Source organism: Phragmites australis, chromosome 2 (genome assembly GCF_958298935.1).
Source record: "Phragmites australis chromosome 2, lpPhrAust1.1, whole genome shotgun sequence".
In the NCBI taxonomy this organism is placed as follows: domain Eukaryota; kingdom Viridiplantae; phylum Streptophyta; class Magnoliopsida; order Poales; family Poaceae; genus Phragmites; species Phragmites australis.
The window spans coordinates 5400108-5424735 of NC_084922.1; the positions used below are offsets into that span (position 1 = coordinate 5400108).

General features: G+C 42.7%; 1 protein-coding gene across 1 annotated transcript; it reads right to left on the reverse strand.

The window, feature by feature from the left end:
- Positions 1-257: 257 nt before the first annotated feature.
- LOC133895870 (mediator of RNA polymerase II transcription subunit 22a) lies at positions 258-4347 on the reverse strand. The gene is made up of 4 exons (XM_062336391.1): positions 4123-4347; positions 3976-4041; positions 2527-2761; positions 258-1047 (listed from the first exon to the last, which is right to left on the reverse strand). The coding sequence occupies exons 1-3, from the start codon at positions 4273-4275 to the stop codon at positions 2528-2530; spliced, it is 453 nt and encodes a 150-aa protein (XP_062192375.1). The 5' UTR covers positions 4276-4347; the 3' UTR covers positions 258-1047; position 2527.
- Between the last annotated feature and the right edge of the window lie 20281 nt (positions 4348-24628).

The following is a 24628-nucleotide window of genomic DNA, read 5'->3' on the forward strand; positions in this document are numbered from 1 at the left end:
TTCAATTTACTTTCAAGTAAACAGTCTGATTTGGCGCACTGATTTTCTCTATCCAAAAGCATGAATTTCTCAGTGGTTGCCGTTCGACACCGGTGAAAGTCAGCGCATGTCGATCGTAGTAGCGATTTGCGGCGTTTTTCCAACCGTATGTGCACGAGTCAGAGAGTCACTGATCATGAATGAATGATCGCACTTGACATTATCCCCCTGGACCTCTCCTCCGTTTCTGAGGATCTGATGCGCTCATTCTAAACAGGTGTTGCATCATTTTAGCATCTCAAAAGCACAAAGTGCAACACGATTACACAACATCTACTTCTACAGTTGTACCAATAAAAAAAGGTGAAACTGCTACAGCAGCTGTAGACTTGTGAAACAAGTTTCATATGTTCTTTCTTTAAGTGACATTATAGAGCAGGAAAGGTCAGTACTCGGTACTGTACCTAGCAAGTGGCTAGTCTACGTGTAAAGACTAAAGAAACCTCGCAGGATTTGTATCCACGACACGTCGTCATGCGCTTCTTCATCCGGATCCCCGTCTTCAAACAGGCACAGGCTGTGCCGCACAGCAATAGCAGTGCCCTACAATTGACAAGACAAGGAAGAGGACGTACAAAGTCTTTCCATTGGCGTAGCAGGCTTGCCTTTCCGGTTGCCATCCAACAGCAAAAGGAGTTTGATGAGCAATACATTACCACTGTACTGAACAATATGATATTTTTCCCACAAGGAGGTCTAGGGTTAAACGATATGCCCAAACAGATCTCAAACAAGTAAGGGATAAATAGCTTCAAGGCTACCTGCAATTTACAGCTCAGGGTTAAAGATTGAAGGTTGACCAGCAACGTCCACCAGTGTACATGGGAAGATAACACGCTACAGCTAGAACACCAATACCCACCTCAAGCAACTACAAGTGATACAACAGCCTTGATAAATGACTAAAGCTGTTCCAAAATCAATAACTTAAGGTGATTTCTACACATGATACATTAAACATCTTATTGCACAACTCCTTCAAAGCTACACCTATCAGCTGAGACAACCCTGAAACCATGATGAACAGAAAAACAAATAAGAGACAACTTCTAGAAATAATGTCAATATCTAAATATCATACTACAGAGTATAACAAAGGTGCACTGCATTTGTACAGTTCCATTTTCCAATATTTTAGTAGGCAAGTTTTTGTTATGAATTCAAGGGACATGTTATTTGTCATATAGTTCATGGAGTTGAGAAAGCAAAAGAAATGTTTATCTTCATCAATCAACTTGATAGCAAGGTGTTATGTGTGTGGCCACTGTTCCCACGTGCAGGATTACTGTTCACGAGTCTGAACAGTACCGTGGCAACATCATGCCTTCAGATTATGACTTATCTATTCGGTTTGTTAGTTTAAATCAGATTCAGTTAGAGATAAGCTTAGAGATCGATTAGTTTAAATCAGATAATAGTTAGAGATAAGTTAGAATTGGATTTGAACGTGGTCTTTGTAGACCTATATAATGTGCCCGACTGCTACCCTTTGTAATCAAGCAAAGAAGAATCAATCTAGTCCCCCAATATTCTGTCTCTTCAATCTATGGTCTAATATCTCCCCCTAGCCACCGACGCCGTCTGACTATCCTTCCGGCGGATGTTTACCCTAACATTTGGTATTAAAGATACCTAGTTCCAAATCCAACGATGGTTCTATTGCTCAAGCTGTGGAAGGATCTACTCTGCCATGGCTATCACCTAAGCACGGGGACGAGCTGTCTTGCAAGAATGGGTGAAGTTGTTATGTGCGAGGTTATTGTTCACACAAGCAGAATTTCTGTTCACACGTAAGGATTGTTGTTCATGCATGTGAACAGTACCCACATCAACATCATGACTTCAAATTAGAGTATATCTATTCGGTTTGTTAGTTTGAATCAGATTTAATTAGAGATAAGATTAGAGATCGGCTAGTTTAAATCAGATAAGATCAGAGACAGATTTGAACGAGGTCTTTGTAAGCCTATATAAGGCACACGACAGCCACCCTTTGTAATCAAGCAAAGAAGAATTAATCTAAGTCTTCTATAATATTTTATCTCCTCAATCTATGATCTAATCCCTTCCTTAGCAGTCGACACCGTCTCGCCATCCTTCTAGTGGATGTTTACCCTAACACAAGGATTCCAGCATATATGCTTCCCATGTAAAAGCAATGGTAGAATATCATTCATGTACTTTCTATTAGGTAAGATCTTTGACTGTAAATTGGAATCAATGAATCATGAGATCATATATAACTTTAATTTATCAATTATATCCATATATTACTTTGAACGCAAGGTATAGCTAGTGCTCTTGTTAAACCATTCTACCAAGCATCAATCCTGCCAAGTAATGCCATAGCTAATGCAACTGTAAAACAGTCACTCTAAAAAATCATCTCTTGAGCAGATGCAGATCTCCAATTCTAACTCCAAATATGCACCTCTAGTAACTGAAAGACACAATTTTATCTTGGTCAGATGGTCAGGTAACATTCACCTCAATCATAGGCTGGAGACCGCACCACAGATGAGTAGTAGTGTGCCTCCAACTCCTTGAGGCTTGCCGCTGCCTCCTGCCCAATCCTCTCTAGCATTCTCTCTGTTCCCTCCACCTGCTGACCTAGCACCTCAATCCTCCTATCCACATTCTCATTTAATGAAGCAAGCCCGGAAAAGATGGCTGTCCTCTTAAGTTCCGACACTAACTTCAAAAGAGAGTCCGCTGAATGTACCTGAACAGAATAAAGACTTAATAACCGAAATTTAAAGTTCAGAGGTGAAACATGATACTTATTGACAATTTCATCATATTCTAGAATTAATTTCCATTAAAAAAATCCACATTAGGTAAAATAACTGATTGCAGCATGCTGATAGCACATGGAAGGGAAAAAAGGTTATTCACCTGGCTACCGTGACCACCTTGGCTATTGTGACCTAAGTAGGGCTACTACAGTTCGAAGGTAAGCTTCTCTTCTTGCCATGTCAACTCTAGCCATATCACATCCCCATATATGTTCTCATGGCAGGTCTCAGCTACAATAGTGACACGTCTTTGCACTTCATATCACCTTGTAGGATCTGATTCAATTTTACAGACCGATATCTTATCTTGCAGCTTCATTATATCCCTTCTAAGTCTATGGCCTGGTTAAATCTCAAGCTATAAAGTTAAGATTAGAGCTCGTAATGGCTTCTTATTGTTGATTATGGTATCAACTGATTACAGCATATTGGTAATGCCGAGGGTTAGATACCGGATGTCTGGGGCACTGGCTCTGGCTCAATCTAACCCCCCTTTTTAGTAATCTACCAAGAAGGGTACTAAGTTGAGCAAGTTAAAGCTCAAAACCTGGAAGGATGATGATGTCTTGCTTTGTAGTATGTTGCAAACCTACCCACCTCTTTCTTGTCATATACCCCAGCTATCCACATAAGTAAAACCAATGCGATATTTCGAGCCAAACGGCATCGACATTATGATCCGTTGCTTTCAAGCCTGTTTGGCAGAGCTCTCAGAGCAGCTCCCCGAATGAAATCAAGAGGAGCTTTGCCAAACAGCAGTTTCGATTTTTAGCTTTCCGAATGGAATCTGTAGAAATGATTCCTTGAAATGAACTAGATGTTAGAAGATGAAAAGTAGCTTCTCCTGATTCACTTCTCATACAGAATCATTTCCTTCCTAGAGTTTACTAGAGAATCACTTTGTCACAATCATTTCTAGAGAATTTGAATAAGTGAGAGCTCTAGCAAACAGGTCGTTATATGCCTCAAACAATGTATCTACTCCATTCCTCTCTTGTCCCAAATTCGGGGTACACACAAGTAAACAATTGCAAATTTGCATTATTTCACTAAAACAGCTTAGAAATCATGATGTTTGATTTAAGCACATCCCGTAGAAACAGATCCGTAAACTGCTGGTGGTGAGCGAACCGGTTCATACCATGCGGGCGGCGCGCATCTCCATCTGGAAGGCCTCCTGCGAGTTGCGCACGGGCGGGTCGTTGACCTGATGATGAAATCACGAGCTGGGGTTAACTCGGAGGGTCTCGGGGGTGCCGGGTTAGGGAAAGTGAGCGGGGGGACGTACGCGGGCGATGTTGACGAGGGAGGAGAAGTTGTCGACGAGGCTGGAGACGTCGGCGTCGGCCTTCTGCAGCAGCGACTTCTGCTTCTGCGCCGCGGCCGCCGCCGCCGCGGCTGTGGGGCCCGGGGCCGCGCCGGCGCCGCCTGCCTTGCTCATCGCGGGAGTTGGGGCGGCGGCTGCTGCTCCGGCTTGTGGGCTGCACGGGAGAGCGTGGGAGGAGGAGGAGACCGCCCTATTTCCGGTCCACTTGGAAGCCCAACGGCATCGGGCGTGTGGATGCCGGTTGCGCGTGGGCCGGGGAGAAAGTGGCCTTCCACGACGTCAAAAGCTTTCGGTTTTTACGGGCCTGCGGACGCGGCTCAAGTGGTGCGTGTTGGTGGGAGACGTCGGGGGAAATGCCGAGCCGCATGCACATGTGGAGGTACGGTTCATTGCAGATTATTAGTCGTCCACTTATTTTATATGATATTTATTTATCTATTAATTTTTCTATTTCTATTAATATTAATAATTCTTTTTACTTAACTCTATAGCACGAATTTTAATACAAATAAAACGATGTGATAGACCATGTGTGCGCAAATGCTAATGCAAATTTTGCATTCAAGACGTCGGCAGCGACAGATTCAGCCTGGCGCAGCCTGCTTTGCTTGGTGTTAGGGGTTGGGTGGAGAAGGCCTCGTGGCAGAATGGTGCGTAGGATTAGGGCCATTAGGCCAGGCAGAATTCGGCGTAAATTTGGCCAGCTCGGCTGGTTTTTACATGGGTTTTGTCCCGATGGCCGCGGCCATGGGCCATGCGAAGACGAAGGCAACGGCTAGAGTTAGACGGGCTGGGCCTGCCGAATCGACGTCCGAGAACTCAACGGACGAGGCTCCTTCAACTCGGTTGTTCGGTGGACCTGACACGAACTCACAGTGAAAACTCTAGCTCCCCATTTTTCCAGCATCTTATGCGCCTTTGTAGTCAGGGAGAAACTGGACGGAAAAGAAAACATGCTAAGTGCAGATGCTGAAGGGGAAATCATTTCCTTTATTTTCTGCTCATTATTCGCTTCTTCTGCTCTCTTCATTTCGACACCACCTTTCTTTCTTTTCCAGTGTTGTTGTTCGGTTGGTGCCGGATCCCTCACGTCACCGTTCATTGCTCCTCTGCCTTGCAAGTAACTCAAGCTGGATGGGTTGATGGATGGCTATAGCTAGCTCCGACAGTAACTTTAGAGTTCAGATGCCTGCCTACATTTCATGACTAACAAACTTACGCAAGTAGTGCTCAATCAACAGCATGGCATAGCAATTTAGCATAGCTTAGTAGCATGCATGGTGCCGCCTGGCTCTCGGTACAGTAAAAAATACTAGCTCAATAATGAGATACCGCTGTGGCATAAGGAGCTAAGCTATTGTTTGGACCCCTCTAATCAAGCCCCACATGACCTACTGCACTTAGCATGTGCTACACTTGTAAGGATTTTGGACTCTGTCAAATTTAGAACCCTGTGGCTAGTGTCTAGAATTGTTTAAAATTTATGTGGATGAGCTGTGTCTACTCTTGGATCAGACTGGAATGCACTCCATCAACTGCAAAATTCTGAATGTTCTGATTAGGTTGAGGGCACTGTCAAAGTGCTTGTGTAAGGGCCTGTTCGGAACATAGAAATGAAAAACATAGGAATGGAAGAAAACACAGGAAAGAGGCAGGAACGTGATGGTAAAATAGAGGATTGGAAAAACGTAGGAAATAAATAGTAACAGGCGTTTTGAACGCAGGAATCTGTAACACAGTAATCTAAAAACATGGAATGATTAAACAACATTAATATTCAATTATAGGTTAATAAAGAGAGGATGCAGCTATCTTCAGATTCCTGCAACGAGTTGATGGCGTAGGCTGCCTCGGGCTCACGCGAAGGAAACAAAACCAAGAGACGAGAGTGGATGTTTATTTTCCTTCCTGCTCTCATGGCACTCCTTTCCTCCGTTTTGTTCTTTCTGTACTTTTTCTCTAAGAATCCTTCAATCCAAACGGGCCTAACTGAATGGGGGGGGGGGGGGGGATTCACACTCCAAATGCATCATTCACAGCATCCTAAATGTGAACTGTGAAATACACATGTGCTGAAGCGAACAGAAAAGAGAAAGTGCTCACTCGTCCATCCAATCAGAGCTCAGAGGTTGAACAAGCCTTGTGGCAAAGAGGAGCTGTGGCTGTCCCAGAAAACTGGCCAAGTGAAAGGCTGAAAGGCAAAGTACAGATACCAATAAAGTAGGCAAGCTTTCATCAGACCAAATGATCAGCAGTCCACTAAAGTGCACTTTTTATCCCTTCCTCTCTCCTCACCCCGATGCCAATGTGTCAGCTTAAGCATGGCATCTTCCTTTCTAATCATAGAACTCACTCCTAGGGCTACTAAAACCTTGCCTCTACCTGTTGATCTGTGACTGGTTGGTGTCACAGGGGGACCCACCCCAGGAAACTGAGTTTTACTTCCACATGATGCCCTAAGGTTGTCAATGATTCCAAAGGAGACATTGACTCCATTGCTTACCCTTCTAGACTAGAACCCCCTAAAAGAGGGATATTGATGAACTCCTGAACAAGAAGCAAAGTTGTTTGGCTTTTTAATCAAATCTGTGATAGTGCAACTAAAGAGTTATTGGGTCTTGAGACATAAGCAAGCGTATGATTGCTACAGTTTCAGTTTGATTAAAAAAAGGATAACGCTTCAGTTTGTACTATCCCGGCCGTTTCATTATATGTATTTTAGAAATTCTGATTGTTTTAATTTAACTACTTGATGCCGAAATAGCCACTAACCAGTGTCAACTATTCATGTCATGCAGGTTAGTTGTTGATTTTCTGGTGTCATTACATTGTCGAACTTTACAGCAAGCGTATCACTTTGAAGGTAAAACAATATGGCGCATAGGTGAAATAATGTCTCTCCTCATGCATGCTTCTCCATGACGGTTTTTGAATATCCTTTACAAAGGAAAAAATAGTCTTCAATATTCATGACTATAGATGAGCAATCAATCTGGACATCCATGTTTAGTTTGATGTATACTATCGTGTCCTGGTTCCACTAGAGGATGCATGCGAAGTGCCAACTCATATGCCTGCCCAGAATCAGTATATTCTCAAAGACCACATATGTATACTTATAGCATATTTAAGTTCTCCAAAAAACACACAAGCTGACATATTTCGGCGCATAATCAAGTCGAGGAACTTGACAAACAAATAAGAAGCAGCATGGGGCCCGCTATCTAATCATGTTCCATTTAGGATAAGATTTCTTGACATAAAAATACATCAAGGACTCAAGTGAGATCATAGCAAAAGTTTTTTCAAATCTCCCCTTTTGAGATCTTGTTTGTAGCTGGGACATCTTGGTGATGGTGACTCACATGGGTTTCAGGGCAAAGGTTATAGCTAGCCTTAGTTCTTTAGCCTTTACTCCTAGGGGGCAAGAAACAAAAATTTCTAGATGCCATGTGTTAATGGTATCAACTTAGCTATAGTTTGTTGGGAAATATATGATGGTTCATCAGTTCATTGCTTCTAGTGGTTGGGTGTCTTACTTAACAAGTATGGTTTAAGAAAACCTTTGTGGACGAATATTTGTTCGGTAGTCATTCAGTTTGTTATGTCACCTTCTTTCAAAAGCGGGCACTTTTCAAAATAGATCAATTGTTTAATATGTAGTGATCAATTATCAAGTCTAGAAATATGCTTTGCACTGCTATAGGATATTTTTTCATCATCAAAATAATAGTAGTTGTAAACCAAAAGGCATAAATGCATAATCTGGCTCCCCTAGTCTATGTTTCAACCTTAATTTGCAACTAGATGAAGGTTATTTGTTTATTTTTGTTTGTTCCATTTTGGAAATAAAATATTAGTAACTATAGCTAGGTTGGGTTCTAATTAACATCGTAATATTTCCAAATTTTACACTAATGTAACGTTAGTGATCTAGCCAACGTGTCCAAGCATCAGAGGGTGAAAATATTTGATGGTTAATTTGGGTGTCGTGAATCCTTAATTTGTATACACCAGCTAATTAATTTGATGGAATTAATTAGAATAAAGAGGGGATGCATTACCTTAACTTTTTTCCTGCCATTTAGTAACAAAAAAAGAAGCCAAGGAAAACTAGACGATAATGCATAGTCCAAAAAGAACCGTGCTCTTTTAGTGACTTGATTCACAATCACAAAGGAATGTTTAGTACCAAACTGCATTTTATATATGAGAAGTGGCAAGCATGATACTAGTGATCCTTAAAACTAGAATATAAAGTAGTACGATATTGTTTATCTCTACATGTAAGAAAGTACAAACAGAGCTTCTTTTCATCACATGCATCACAAGTTCTATCAACGTAGAGAGTGTTCACGATTAATAGTATAAAACTATCATATCTCAATGAATAGTATAAAACTATCATATCTGAATATCTTAGAATTTTTCGTTTTTGGGGTATTTCTCTATCCCTAGGATGAGATTCATGAATAAATGGAAATTATCCGTAGATACCTAGAATATCTCGTAAACAGATAAATTTATCTTAAAAATAAGAAGGAATGCCTCCAGCGATCGTACGATGACCCTCATATATATATATATATATATATGTGTGTGTGTGTGTGTGTGTGTGTGTGTGTGTGTGTGTGTGTGTGTGTGTGTGTGTGTGTGTGTGTGTGTGTGTGTGTGTGTGTGTGTGTGTGTGTGTGTGTGTGTGTGTGTGTGTGTGTGTGTGTGTGTGTGTGTGTGTGTGTGTGGATCCAAGGGACCCTGTGGAGGACAAGTCGATATAAGCCATTAGAAGCCAATACATTTTCATTGATGCCATTTAAGCATGCCAAAGCTTTGCACCTTTGAGCCCCCCCCCTCGGCGACAAGTTAGATCTATATTATCTTCTCTCCTCGACTACATACAAGGAAGTCCTCCGACTAGATTTAGATCTATCTAGACTAATCGAGCACCCCTTTTACTCAGTCACAGAGATTAATACAAGCGTATGTCTGTTATTCTAAGGGAGGTATGAACCTGTAAAAGATAATGTGTGAATTGTGTGATTTGTCTACTTGAGACATCCCCTACCATTTCTACAAGTTTATAAGTTTGCGGTTCATCTATTGTCGAAATATGGCGCCGTCCATGGGGATCATGACAAAAGGCGTTGAAACTTCTGCACATGACATGCCGTCGGCTTCACTCAAACCTTCACCGAGAGTCGACTTCTCGGACGAGGGGTTCATGGCAACTTTACCCCCTCGACCAATGACGATTCGGTAATTGATCAGGTGGACATCGATGAAGACCTAATCGGGATGACTCCAGCGATGAGGTAAGTCGCTTTATGGATCAATGTGAAAAGGACTATGGCATCAAGTTCGAACTGCTCAGTTGCCAAGACGATTGCGAGAGCAACGTTCGCTGCAAGTCTGGGTCCTCCCTCGTAGCTTCCGACAACATGGAATGTCGAGATACCTATCCAGAGAATTCCAACAACAAATCTATGATGTATCTAGACTTCTCCTCTAGTGGAGATCACACTTGAGAAGTTTTTGTTACTGGAGACGGGGATGCCGACCTAGACAATCATGAGGACAACAATCTTGTTGACATGTGGTCTTCGGTCACTCTAGCTGCACGGGGGGGGGGGGGACCCCCATATCCAGAACCCTAACATAGCGTAGATCCCAATGTCTCCTGATCATCAGTAGAGGGCTCAATGCTACAGATTTGCAACGACGTAGAGGCTCCTCCTTCTACAGGAGGTCCTCATGCAACCTCCTACTGCAGATTTGACAACCTCCATCAGTAAGGGCTGGATAAACTCGATGATCGGCATGCCTAAATAGGCTATCACCCAGACCGAGAACTCCCATCTAGCCATCATCAAAATAGCTCTAACCGAGGGATGTTTCACAACAATCCTTCTAGTGGTGAATCGGATTCAGAGAGGTGTAATCCTCAGAATAAGACAACATGGGAAGATAACTAAATACCTAATCATCTTAGGACCTCACTGGTAAAATATCACCCCATCAATGATCTGTGTGAAGTTCTAATAGTGATGGCGCTCGAAGACCCCTGATGAGGAATCAACTGCGCCTCGACAGTCTAATCGGAGGGCATCCCGACACCACTCAAGCCGGGGATGATCTTCGACCCCAGTGGGTAGAATGTATGGGGCCAGCTAGACCGAGCAAGGCGCCATTAATGGGTGATGTGCCTTCTCTATGGAACTACGGAAGATAAACTAGTCAGCTTGGTTCCACTCTAGGTCAATCGAGAAGTACAACAGGGTCACAAATCCCATTGAGTTCCTACAGATTTGCACTATGACCATCTAGGCGGTTTGAGGGGATGAGAAGGTAATGTCAAATTACCTCTCCACATCCCTTTAAGGGGCAGTTAGGATATGACTGACTAATCTATCACCAGGAATAATCTACTCATGGGTTCAGCTCTACGATCTTTCCTGAGCTAACTTTCAGGGTACGTACGTTCGCCCCAGCATGAAAAATGATCTCTTCTATTGTGAGGAGACAGAGAATGAAACATTGCATGAGTTTGTGCGCCGCTTTAGCAATACCCAGAACAACATCCCCAAGATAAAAGACTATGATATCATCCAGAAATAGTCAAAGAACTCATGGAGATCATTGATTAGGCAACCAAGGCTGAGGAGGAGCTCCTATTTGTCAAGGAGAAGGCCCAGGGCTCAAACGCCCCCAACCTAGGCTCAATAATAGTGTCGCAAAGAGCAAGTGCGAGAGGAACTCTAAGGAAGGTCAGGGCAAGAAAACCAAAATCATGAGGGCCAGGGAGGTAAGTGTTTTGGATCATCCTGGAGCAAGAGCTATACACTAGGTATTGGTGAACATGATGGAAAGCCTTGTGCGACCTCCACCAGAACGACAACCACAATCTCCACAAATGCCGCCTCTGGTAGAAGCTTATCAAGGCCGAGATTGGCAAGGCTAAGGCCAAAGCGAAGAAGACCCAATTCGCAACCCAGAGTAGGGACTCTTGCTCCAACAGTAGTGAGGAAGACTCAGACACAATGCCCTACCAGCCAGAAGAGAGGATCGTTGACCACATATTTGGCGATTCTGCATCTTACAAGTCCAAGCGACAGTACAGGACGATGGTTCGAGAAGTCTGAGCTACTATCCCCAATGGTCGCTAGGCTATCAAATGGTCGAACATCGAGATCTCCTTCAGCCAGGAAGACTAACCAGAGAACTTCGTACGACCAGGTCACTTCTCGATAGTGGTCGAGCCTACGATCAACAATTGCAAGATATCTCGAGTGCTTGTCAATGGAGGGAGATATCTGACCATCCTCTTCGCAGGTGCACTCGAAGTGATACAGATCTCCTGATCTACCATCAAGGTAGTTACGCGGCGTAGTACCCGGATCTTCGGCCACACCTATCGGCCGGATATTGCTTCACGTTACATTTGTGAAGCAGGACAACTTCCGAAGAGAGAAGATTCTATTCAATGTGGTCAACTTCAAGATGGTGTATAATGCCATCTTAGAACGACCAACTCTAGAAGATTCTATTCAATGTGGTCAACTTCGAGATGGTGTATAACGCCATCTTAGAACGACCAACTCTAACCAAGTTCATGGCTATCCCGCGAGAGACATTACTTCCCGGAGTTGCCCTAAGGTGGGTCTCCACTACAGCAAGTAGAGTCTTGACATGGCATCTCAGCACCAACTCGGCAAGGAACCCAAGAGCTCAAGGATCAAGGTGAACGAGAAGCCTGCACCATGACCGCGACTGGAACACCTCAAGAAGCAAACCCAATAAATATAGGGGTCCAGTTCCACGACCCAGTTCAGAACCAACATAATAGCACTACGCTATCCCCGAAGTATTAGGGTCCCTATGTATTGGTTTAATCTAGTCTGTGTCATTTAGGTTTAAGGTATTAAGATTAGTTCATGGAACATCAATTAGCTCTATAAGTTCTAGGTGTAAATACTAAGAGTATCTTTATAATAATAAAGATCATATTACCTGGAAAGTCATTCGAATACCTTTTTTGCCTTATTTGTCTTCTCATGCATTCCCATGCCCAATAGCGGGGTAAGTCGCCAACCAGGTTCCTCATCCCACGCGTGCACTGAGGGTTGCGAAAAGCTTTTTCCCCAACTAAAAGGCAATATGAGTTCTCTTTGCTGTATTACATTATTCATTTAGACTGCCTACTCGGGAATCCTTCCTGAGTAGATAGTCAGGGGCTTAACAGGTACTTAGTACTGGAAACCGAAAAGGGCATATTGTGTACATTTTGAAAGGAAATTCCAATGAGAAAGGATGGATCATCACATTATTACTTTGGGGTTGCAAATAGATTCTTTAGCGCATTCCTCGAGTGCCCGGAGGCTATGACGTCTTCCACTCAAGCAAACCTAAGGCCGACTAGAATAAGCGCTCCGACTAGTAACTTGCGCGTTGTGAACTAATCAAAGGGAGAAGCCAGTAAGGTTACCACGATAAGGTCTAACAAGTTGCCGAGTTTTTATCACAGTTTGCAAAATAAGAGTTTCAAGACGATGGCTCAAGCCCAAAGTCCATTGCATCTACATATATTTTTGCCAGCCCAAGCATCTCCTCCACCTTTTGGACCGAATCCTCCTTCATCTCCCCCAGGAAATCTTCTTGAAGGACGCCAGTGTTGATGTTCTGGTAGTACGTCTTCAGTATAGAAAGCACATAGGTGACCGCCTCCCGCGCCTTGCCAGGCCTGGCTTGAGACGTGCTTAGCCACCTTCAACTGGAGGCCCCCACAGGACTATGAGCTTGGTCACCCGAGCAGCTAGTCTGGCGGCGACGGTGTCTCCCACGGGCTCCACCGGAATCTTGACTCTAGCAAGCGTCTCATGGAAAACATCAAGAGCCGCGATAAGCTATTACCGGGCAACATACATCTGGGCTCCCTCCTGAGCTAGGGCTTCAGGGGTCTTGGATAGCTCAGCCAGACCCTGAGTTCATAACGAGAAATGAAAGGGGTGGTGTGTCCAGATTGTCGAGGGCTTACCTTTCGATTGGCCCTCCAATTCTGCGCACACCTTCTCCTTCTCAGTAACCTCCTGGGAGAGTTGATGGTGCATCTCGTTGGCCTCCCTCTCAAGTTCAGCCACTCGAGTGGTAGCTTGCTGGGTCTCACTATGGAACTTGTTCAACTGCGATAGGTACAACCACATAACATCATGTAAAATGCTTATCATAAAGGATATGAAAACAGCCTTAGGGTTGCGACCACCCGGGCCTTGGATGATTTCCCTCCAGGTCATGTCTCTAGACGACCCAAGCATCAGGTTCATGATTGCCCGGGGTGACGGGACCTCTACTTCCCGACTTATGTCACCAGGGGCTCAGTGGTTCACTCCTACCTCCCTCAGAGGATGTGACGTCCATGATTTGAAGTGGTTTTGACTTAGGGGCTGGGTGCGACGCTTCGAGTATCCTGTAAAGAAGGAATTTGAAACTTGTACTCCTATTAACATGGGAAGGACGTCCATAGCGACGGTGCATATATAGGCCACTTTACGCCCAGGGAAGGTTTCAGCGAGACAAGTATGGAGGCCGGTGTAGCGAAAATGGCCCTATTAGGCCATGATTGTGATTTTGGTGATTAATGACAACATAGTTAATGGGACTAACATGTTTGTCAAGAATATATGTAGTAGGTCTCATGGATGCAATACGTGAAGAAGCCACCGCAGTCAGGATAACGTTGGGCTGAATTATAGAAGTCCCAGGAGGATTTGCCATACTAGATGGTCTGGTACTATAGGTGTTGAACTCACCGAAGCATATTTGGCAAAGGGGAGAGGCCTGAAAACTTCACCAGAAGGTTCAGTAATCAGAGAAGATACACACCGGAGCATTTTGTCTAGAGAAGGTTGCAACCATTGAAGTTGAAGATCAATGCACCAGATGATCCGGTGATCAAAGTGTTGCAAACACTATACAATGTACAGTGCAAAGAGGTAGAACGAAGATCAACGCATTAGATGGTCCGGTGATGAAGGTTTGTAGACACCGGAGTATTATTTCCAGAGACGGTTGCATTAGCTCGGTTGACTGAAGTCAACTCACCGGATAGTGCGGTGATGAAGTGATGTGCATCGGATGCTTACACCGGAGCAATTTACACTGAGAAGAAGGAAAGGCTCAGATGGCTCAAGATAACTCACCGGATAGTTCAGCGATGGAGATGAAGTATACACCAGTGTGTCCGGTGTTCACAGAGGGTTGAGTGGGGCTACAACGGCTAGTTTATGAGAGTGTACTCACTGGATGATCCAGTGTTAGTACTATTATTCTTACCGGATCATCCGGTGTCAACAACTTTTCTAAGCCGTTGGGTTAATGACTAGTGTGCAGGTTTGAGGCTATAAATACTGCTCCACTTAGTCATTTGAAGCTGTAGCATGCTGCTAGAGTCCAGAGGAAGCTTATACACACTTGAGAAAACATCCAAGCCACCAAAGTGCTTAATATGGTTATCCAAGGCGATTAATTACAAGATTAGTGTGTGATTAGTGCTTATAGGCCTAGAGAGAGTGTTGCTAGGTGATTGCTACCTAGAGAGTGGATCAAGGAGTGATCCAACCTTGTACCAAGTGGTACACCAACACTTTAGAGTCTTGATGACCCACTGGTAAGCTTGTTGACCCTCCGACTTTGTGTGAAGTGATGGTAAGGAGATTGTGCTGGGATGCGGAGACCCTTGCCTTGGTGGCTCAAGCTTTGGAGTGATCACAGCGGTAATGAACCAGAAGAGATGCTAGTGGTGAGACCTTACCTTGGTGGCGTGGTGGCTCATTCGGGTGGAGGCCTTGTCTTTGTGACTTGGTGGCTCAAGAGTTATGACCAGGAGCATGTTCTTTGTGGAGCTCTAACATGGACTAAGGGTGGCATTCATGCCATCGATACCACAGAAAAAATCCAATGCCAAGTTTGCTCTCTCAACCTTATTTTCATTTTTGCATTTACATTCTTGCAATTTACCTTCTTGAATAAGTTGGAGAAGACACACTAGATAAACCAAGAGCACATCTAGATAAATATTGATATATGTTTATCTTGTATTGTGTTTGGAGCCAAAATAGTCCTAAGTGTCCTAATTCACCCCTCTTTTCGGACGTCATCGATCCCTTCAATTGTTATCAGAGCTAGGGCTCACATATAGCTCTTCAATTTATGTTAGAGTTTCATATCTTTCTTAAGGTTTTGCCAATTCAAGTGGCATTTGAGCTTTAGTCTCATTGTGATCGGTTAGGCTTCACCGTCTAGTGAGTTGTGACATTCAGGGTTGAGTTGGATTCCCATAGTGCTCCAGTTTTCGATGGCACCAACTTTTCTCGGTGAAAAATTCTAATAGCTTGTTATTTGCAAGCCCGATAGTTGGATGTTTGGAGAGTCACCGAAGAAGGGATGAGATCTCTCATCACCAATAAGGAGAGGCAGTTAGATATATTTGCTAAGAGTATCCTTTTATCATCTATATGTGTTGATGCATTTAATCGTGTTTGTTCTCTCACCAATGCACATGATATTTGTACTAGTCTCATTAAAATACATGAAGGCACAAAGAATATGTGTAATAAGTAATACCATGTGCTTGTTACTAAGCTTAATGACATCAAGCAACTGCCCCATGAAAGTGCTAATGATATGTATTCTCGTTTGAACATTTTTGTTAATGAGATCAATGGGTTAAGTTTGATGCCAATTGAAAATGAACAAGTGGTGATAATAATACTTCAATCTCTTCTTCCGAAGTACAAGTTGATAGTCTCCACAATCTATGACAACAATGATATCAAGAAGATGACTCCAAGTCAAGTGCTCGGCAAGATCATCGCCCATGAGATGACAATTAATATGAGGGTGGAAGCTTCTTCTTCATCTGACACCAAGAACCTTACTCTCACAAGCAAGCTCAATACCAACACATGAAGGTAAGGATGAGGAGAAAAGAGCAAGAGTCAAGCTCGAGTGAAGATGATGGTGATCAAGATGAAGAGAGCTATGAAGAGAGTTGTAAAGAGGATGACTAAAGCACATCAAGTGATGAAGAAATTGATCCTAAGATGGTTAAGCTCTTATCAAAGTTTGAGAAAAATATGAAGATGATAAATGCCAAGGTTGATCATCCTATCTCTATTGAAGACTTGGTCAACATAATTGATCACATCAAGAATGAGAAGAAGAACAAGATCAAGAAGAGGGAGACAAGGGGAAGAGCTAAGGCATTCGCAAGCATAGGGAGATGGGTGAGCGACGATGAAGCGTCAAGCTCATGTGATGAAAGCTTCACCATCCTCCTCTTCAAGAAAAGCTCTTCCTCAAGGTCGTCATCACACAAGTCGTCATTGCGCAAGCCATCTCACAAGTACCTCATGATCAAAGGTATGAATAGTGATGTAAGTGATGATAAATTTAATGAGGATTCTCCTTTCTATGATAAACTCTTTTATTTGATCATTGATCAATAAGTGACCCTTAAGAAATAATCAAAAGAGTTTAAGAAATTCAATGCACTTTATGACATTCATGCTACCTTTTGTTTCTAATTGCGGACAATTATTATGCAAATCCAATTTTCTAAACAAGGAGCATGAAGAGCTTATAGATAAATTTGAGTGCATTGAATCTCAAACTAAGGTCCCTTTGATGTAATCTATCTCTCTATTTAATTACAATCATAAGGTAGATGCTTTCATTTATTGTGATGATTTAATCGCTTTATCATGCTCACCCTTTTGCAATGAGAACTACATTGAGAATGTTTTTATAGAAACATCTAATGACCTCATTGCACAAGAGAATGATGAGCTTAAGTAAGAAGTGAAGAAGCTCAAGATGGACTTAACAAGATTAAAGGGCAAAAAACGTGTCCAACCTCCTTAAGATAACCGTGCTTTCATGGTAAAGAAGTTTGCGAAGGGGTCCGTCGTGACATGCTTCAAATGCCATCAAGAAGGCTACAAGTCCTTTTAATGCAAACAAGTGAAGAAGGAGACCAAGAAGAAGAAGAAGATGGCAAACCTCTCCAACAAGACCTCCAACCTCTACATCAAGCCCAACTACAAGATCAGGACTAAGAACAACCACTACAAACTTAAAAAGAAGGACAACAGCAAGGTGGTTGCACACATGATTGGGAGAAAGGACCGGACGTTGAACCAACTTATTTGGGTGCATAAGGAAGTCATCACCAACATGAAGAGGCCCCAATCGGTTTGGGTTCGAAAGAAGACTTGAAGCCCGAAGAGGCTATGTGAATTTGGAGGCTTGTCTAACAAAATGAAGTGAAGATTCAAGCAAATAAGCAAACTATACAAGATGGACGTATTGATGAAGATCATAATCATCACATACCCAAATCCCCTTTCAAAGTTAAAAGAGGTAAAATGTTAGCTAGACTTATATTCATGCATTTTGTTTTTTGCTTCTAGCTTATTTACCTCGTCTAGGATTGTATATGCTTATTTCAATTTATTGCAATGCGTAGTGTAGATTTTTATATGGCAGGTTTCTTGTGTTTATCTCTAACCCATGAGCAACCTATATGGTTTATTAGTTGTAGGTTCATTTCATGGTACTAGTTTTTATATTTGGTATCTTTTATATGCCATAATCCAATCTATAGGATAAATCCCTATTATTATCGATAATAAGTGCATATATACACCTCACAAGTATTCAACATTGGTATGTATATAGTTAGGAGGAGTATATCCTATAGGTTGTGATTTTAAGACTAACATGTGTTGCTAGTAGTATCTTTTGTAGTCTCATGGAGCAATCAACATGTCTCCGGAGGTATGCAATGCTTAAATATTTTAATTGGTATCATTGTCAAATCTTTTATTTATTTAAACTACCTCCATGCATAATATAGCTTAAACTTACTATCTTGACTTATTGTCTAGTTATGTATATATTTCTTTCTCATTATATATAGGGACAATTGCAAAGAAACCACTACTCCTGGTGTTATTGCAAGCTTGCCACTAGAAAATTGCAAAAATACTATTAAAACTATCATTCGAGTGGTATCCTTGCAAAAAATAAAAAACCAGGGTGGCATTTGCAAATGCCCCTTATATATATGCACACATATAAACGGAGTTTAGACTATATTATATGAGTTTCAGAAATTATGATTCATGTGTGCTTCCATAGCCTACAATTGGTATCATTCATTTGTAGTGATATCCATACAATTAGTATCTTTTTATTAGATCATGATTTGTGAAGCTCTCTCCCATGTGTTCTAATGTTTTTCCCTTGAGTTCAATATGTGTTTATAGCCTTTTTTGGGAGATTGTTGACAAAGGAGGAGAAGTTTGATGACCAAAGCAAGATGAAAAATGCGAGAAGATTGTAGCATTAAGCAAGATATCTAGGGATTCTGAAGTTGATAAAGGGAGAGAAGAAAAGATGCTAGGCGCCTAAATTGACAAAAGAGAAGCTCTTGCATAAGTCATTCAAGGGAGATAGTGGCAATGGAGAAAGGGAGAGCCACAACAAAGGGGACTAAGTGGTAAGAATATGCATCTAAGCAATGTGGTAAGACTTTGTGCTCGCTTATGATCTTTACATTTGGTATCATTTATTATTTGCTACTTACTTTGGTTGTGTTATCATCAACCACCAAAAATGGGGAGATTATAGCGAAAATGGCTCCATTAAGCTATGATTGTGATTTTGGTGATTAGTGACAATATAGTCAATGGGACTAACATGTTTGTCAAGAATATATGTTAGTAGGTCTCATGGATGCAATACATGAAAAAGTCAACACAGCCGGGACAAAGTTGGACTGAATTGGAGAAGTCCCAGGAAGATTTGCCTCACCGGATGGTCTGGTGGTCTGGTTGTTGATCTCATCGAAGCATATTTAGCAAAGGAGAGAGAGGTCTGAAGACCTCACCAGAAGGTCCGGTGATCAGAGAAGATACACACCGGAGCATTTTGTCCAAAAAAGATTGCAGCCATTGAAGTTGAAGATCAAATCACCGGATGGTCTGGTGATCAAAGTGTTGCACACACCGGACAATGAACAATAAAAATAGGTAGAACAAAGATCAACGTATCGGATGGTCCGATGATGAAGGTTGTGCATACTGGAGCATTATTTTCAGAGAGGATTGCATTGGCTGGGTTGGCTGAAGTCAACTCATCGGATAGTCCGGTGATGAAGTGATGTGCACTGGATGCTTACACCAAAGCATTACACCGAGAAGAAAGAAAGGCTCGGATGGCTCAGGATAACTCACCGGATAGTCCGGTGATAGAGATGAAGTATATACCAGTGTGTCCGACGTTCATAGAGACTTGAGTGGGGTTCAACGGCTAATTTGTGAGAGTGTACTCACGGATGATTTGGTGTTAGTACTATTGTTCTCACCAGATCATCCGGTGTCAACAACTTTTCTGAATCATTAGGTTAACAGCTAGTGCGCGGGTTTGAGGCTATAAATACTCCTCCACTCAATGGCATGCTGCTGGAGTCTAGAGAAAACTCACACACACTTGAGAAGACATCCAAGCCATCAAAGTGCTTAATGTGATCATCCAAGGTGATTAAGCATAAGATTAATGAGTGATTAGTACTTATAGGCCTAGAGAGAGTGTTGCTAGGTGATTGCTACCTAGAGAGTGGATCAAGGAGTGATCCAACCTTGTACCAAATGGTACGTCAATACTTTAGAGTCTTGATGACTCACCGGCAAGCTTGTTGACCCTCCGACTTGGTGTGGAGAGACGTCAAGGCAATTGTGCGGGGACGCGGAGACCCTTGCCTTGGTGTCTCAAGCTCCGAAGTGATCGTGGCAGTAAGGAACCGAAAGAGAGGCTAGTGGTAACACCTTGTCTTTGTGGCTTGGTGGCTCATTCGGGTGGAGGCCTTGTCTTTATGACTTGGTGGTTTAAGAGTCGTGACTGGGTGCCGACCGGTAGCATATCCTTTGTGGAGCTCCAACGTGGACTAGGGGTGGCATTTATGCCATCTATACCATGAAAAAAATCATTGTGCCGAGTTTGCTCTCTCTACCTTATTTATGTTTCCGCATTTACATTCTTACAATTTACTAGATAGGTTGCAAGTGTTTTAATCGGTAGAGTAGACATACTAGATAAACCTAGAGCACATCTAGATAAAAATTGATATAGGATTATCTTGTGTTATTTTTGGATCTGAAATAGTTATAAGTGTCCTAATTCACCCCCTCTTAGGACATCACCGATCCCTTCAGCTGGCCTCTTGGATTGCTTCTGAGGGCTGCCTCCCCCTACCTTCAGCGTAGGCAAGGTGATCACGTTGGCTAATGCACCAGCACTAAAGATCGCCTTTCCATGATTCTGGTCTAACACCTAATGCTCCAAGTGTTGGTGTCGAGGTCAGATCCTCAATGGTTGTAGTCGGGGTCAGGTCCTTGGCGACCGAGGTCGATGTGGAACTATAGGAATCAGACTCAAGGCTCGGATTTCAAGGGCATCAAACAAAGCTGGGGTTGAGGAGTTGGATACCATTAGAGGCGGTGGCGTGGGGTCGCTAATCGGCGAGCCATGACCTGCCAAGTAGTTGTCCTCTTTCGGTGCTTCGCTGCTGGAGGACAAGGCTGGTGATATAACACTGTAACCCCCCCCCCCCTCCTACTTGGGCCTATAATACTTGTGATTCAGACCTCGTCTTAGTCCTCGTCCTGAACGCCCACTTTCTCAGCCTTTAGGTCAGGTCGATCGTGTCCAGGAAGCTTTACGGTTCATGTCAGCCACTACCATGGGTTATGACATCTAGAAAAGAAGATTAAATAAGAAAATGAGAAGGCTTATGAGACTTATCGACAAGACCCTAGATCGAATATCAGCCTCCATCCCTATGATTGGGATTGGGACATTCTTGCGATCAGGCTCGGGGGCTGAGTCAAATAGGAACTTGGTCCTCTGCTCCACCACCTTTGATAGGAAATCTGTGGATGAAAAAAGACTCATAAGAGACAAGCCCACAACTTTCCTAGTAGCTACTCGGGATAAGGTGGTACTTGTCTCACTTTCTCGTGTCGGTCCTCTACTACCGTAAACTCCCAACCACCAGAGATCCTCGACCTCAGTGGGCTCAAGCAGTGCTTGATAAAGTCCTTTGCGATGTCGTACGCCATCAACCCCTACTCCTTCAGCTCCCAGATCTCTGTAATAAGAGTCCAGTGGAAAGTGGTCTCCCTCGGTTCCTCTGTCCACAGCTACCTTAGCAACAGCGTGAGACCCCTATATGAAAGTTCAGGAGGGCTAGGTTGGCAATAGAACCATTTCTTGTGCCATCCCGATCAGGAACTCTTAGTGGAGAAGTCAATGTACTTCGCTGATTGCTCTTCTTTTAGGAGAAATCCGGTGCCACAGGCAACCTTGCCCAAAAATCTCTTCAGGAGGTAGAAGTACATTAAGAGGTCGACGAATGGGCGCTCTCCCATGATGGCATCACACAAGTGTGCGAAGACGCTGAGCATGACAATGGAGTTAGGGTTGATGTGGATAGGTTCAAGGCTGTAAAAACTAAGCACTTGAAGGAAGAAGCTGGAAGGGGGAAATAGAAACCACAACGGAAGAAATCAAGGAAGACAACTGCTAGTGCGTAGGTGATTAAGGCATGTGAGGGGATGACCTTGTCATGCTCCGCCCAGACCAGAACCTCCTCTGAGACCTCGGATTCAGGCCAAGGTAGGATCACAGTCGGCGCAATGCAGGAGAAGAAATCTCCATCCTCTCAGTCTTCTTGCAGTCCATGGCGTTGAGAGGAATTTGTTGGTGGGTTTTAGGGTTTTAGAGGCGGTTCTAAGTGAGAGGCGCATAAGATAATGGCTTAAGAAAAACAATGATGGAAGAGGCAAACACTGCGTGGGCTCTCTATCTTGTTTTATACGGGTATGTTAGCTCTCTAGATGGCTCTTCAACTAACCTCATGATGGTTACTAGTCTGACTCAAGGCCACATTCTCCTGTTTTAACATCACATCACATTTAATTCTCGAAGCATGTGGGAGTAGTTGAAGCAGTAACACAGAAAACCTGGCGCACTATGCCGTCATGTGTGTGCGGTTTCCCAGCGTCATCATGATCTTTTGTCAGGTAAAGAATCTCTTCACCACCACGCAAAAATTCTACTGCGACGGTTCAAATGTCGAAACCCAGCCAGCAACAAGTCCTTTCCCCCCTATCCTTTCAAAAGGTTAGGACAAATTTTCTTGGATGAATTGGAATTCTTACTCGGAGGTAATATCTTCTTGAGGGCTCACTTGAGTACTCGAAGGTGTTCGAAATCCTGCATAGACAACTCGATGATCCCGAGAACCTGGTTAGATGTGTCATCCTAATCGAGAACCTGAGTCGTACTCGTTGATGTGGTCGGTCAATACATTGTCTTTGCTAACCAAGCCTCCTGGTGGGAGGCTTAACGATGAGTAGTATAGAACTACCATATCTGAACATCCTAGGGTTTCTCCATTATTCTCGGGGCATACCCCTATCCCAGGGAAGGGAATCCCTGGACAGATAGAAACTAACTATAGATACTATGGATATCTCGTAAACAGAGAAGTTTATCTTCAAGAATAAGAAGGAAAGACTCCAGAGGTTGTACAACGACGCTTCTATATATACGGAGCTAGAAGACCCTGCGGAGGGTAGGTCACAAGCCATTAGAAGCCAATACATCTTCATTGACACCATTCTAGCATGTGAAAGCTCTGCACCTTTGAGCCTCCCCTCTCCCCCCCCCCGCAAGTTAGATCTGTATTAGATTCTCTCCTGACTACATACAAGAGAGTCATTCGACTAGGTTTAAATCTATCTAGGCTAGCCAAACAGCTCCTTGTACTCGGTCCCAAAGATTAATACAAGGCCAATATGACGTATGACTATTATCATAAGGAACACCTGAACCTATATAAGATCATGTGTGCTTTATGTAATTCGTCTACTCGGAGCATCTCCTACTATTTCTACAAGTTAGTAAATTTGGCAGTTCACCAATCGTCCACAAGTGCTAATACCAATAATCTACAAATAACTCACTTAAGATGTAGGATAGTGGGAGTTGAAAGGCAACTTATGCTTTGAACAGTTATGCCCAACCTGTTGAATAGTCTATTGAATTATACTTTCTTAAAGGAGTTTTGGTGGACTAATTGTTAGTAATCTTTATATGCTTAATCATTTGGTGTACCATTCAATAATTGCATACCAAAATCAAGACAGGAAAAGCTAGGGACAAGTTCAAGTTGGTATCAAGATTATCGAAACCTACCGACACAAATTATTTATAAATATGTCTAGCTTTACATCACCTTTCATATCACATCACCAACTCAAGAATTTGGCAAATTGAACCCCTAAGGAGCCGTCAACCCCACTCATTCTAGAAGGTGATTAATTGTTGATAAGAACATTAATCAAGTGTTTGGCCATCCCTTTCAGCCATCTTGCTTCCTTAGCTAGAAATTTCTCCCCAATCTCGTGCCAATTAATATTCAAGTACCTATATTTCTAGTCACCAAACGAAGCCAAATGGAAATGGCCGGCTCTAAGTTAACCTGCTTGGTCTAAATTTCCCAGACGACTAATACTTCGCGCTAGACAGGACTCGCCATGCGTCACCTACTTGTCCTTTTATTAAAAGACTTATACCTACGTGTACTTTAGCCACCTATTAACTAATCCTACAAGCAACACACGATCCCAAGATGATGCAAGCCTAGATTATTAGCATCTTCCCATGTAGTGACCAACTAATATTTCTCGAGGAAAAGATGGTGACATCTCAATTATGTTGAATGACATATTAATTTGAATTGGTCCATTATTAATGCAAAAAAATTAAGAAAAACAAATAGAGATCGAGGCGGTCAGATGTGAAACGGTAGTTTTGTCAGATATAGATTTGTCAATTAGCCTGAGCTGGTGTACATGCATCTATATGACACTGACGATTAGATAAATTATTTGTGCTTATTAAACTAAGCTAGTTGCTTGTCTGGAAACATCCTATCAAAACCTTTCTACATGCATGCATGCATCCTGTACAATTATGGCAGCTGAGTGATTACTTTATGCCTGATGCTTTGCCGGGAGAAGTGACTCCATAATGACGACCTATGTAGGGCATAATAGAATTATTTAACTTTCGAATAGGGTTAACACTTTGCACATAGCTAACCTAGCCTAATCCACGTGTATCTGAATGTGATGCGAGTTTTATAAGCTACAGTTCATCGACGCAACATATTCATTATTTAGATCTGCTACGGATACATACGACCAGTGTTTCGTATGAAAGGTTTGTAACAATCACTGTTTACCGATCATTGAACATGTAAATTAAGAGAGACATCAATAGGTAAAGCTTCTTTTGTGCGCATGTAACTACTGATGTTTAATCTATGTGTGGCACATAATATATT

Excerpts from the sequence above, each read along its gene's own strand:
- LOC133895870 (XM_062336391.1), bottom strand. The coding sequence starts at position 4,275 with ATGAGCAAGGCAGGCGGCGCCGGCGCGGCCCCGGGCCCCACAGCCGCG. Across the intron at positions 4,042-4,122 it reads CCCTCGTCAACATCGCCCGC|GTCAACGACCCGCCCGTGCG; the intron begins GTACGTCCCCCC and ends TTTCATCATCAG. Across the intron at positions 2,762-3,975 it reads AGATGCGCGCCGCCCGCATG|GTACATTCAGCGGACTCTCT; the intron begins GTATGAACCGGT and ends TATTCTGTTCAG.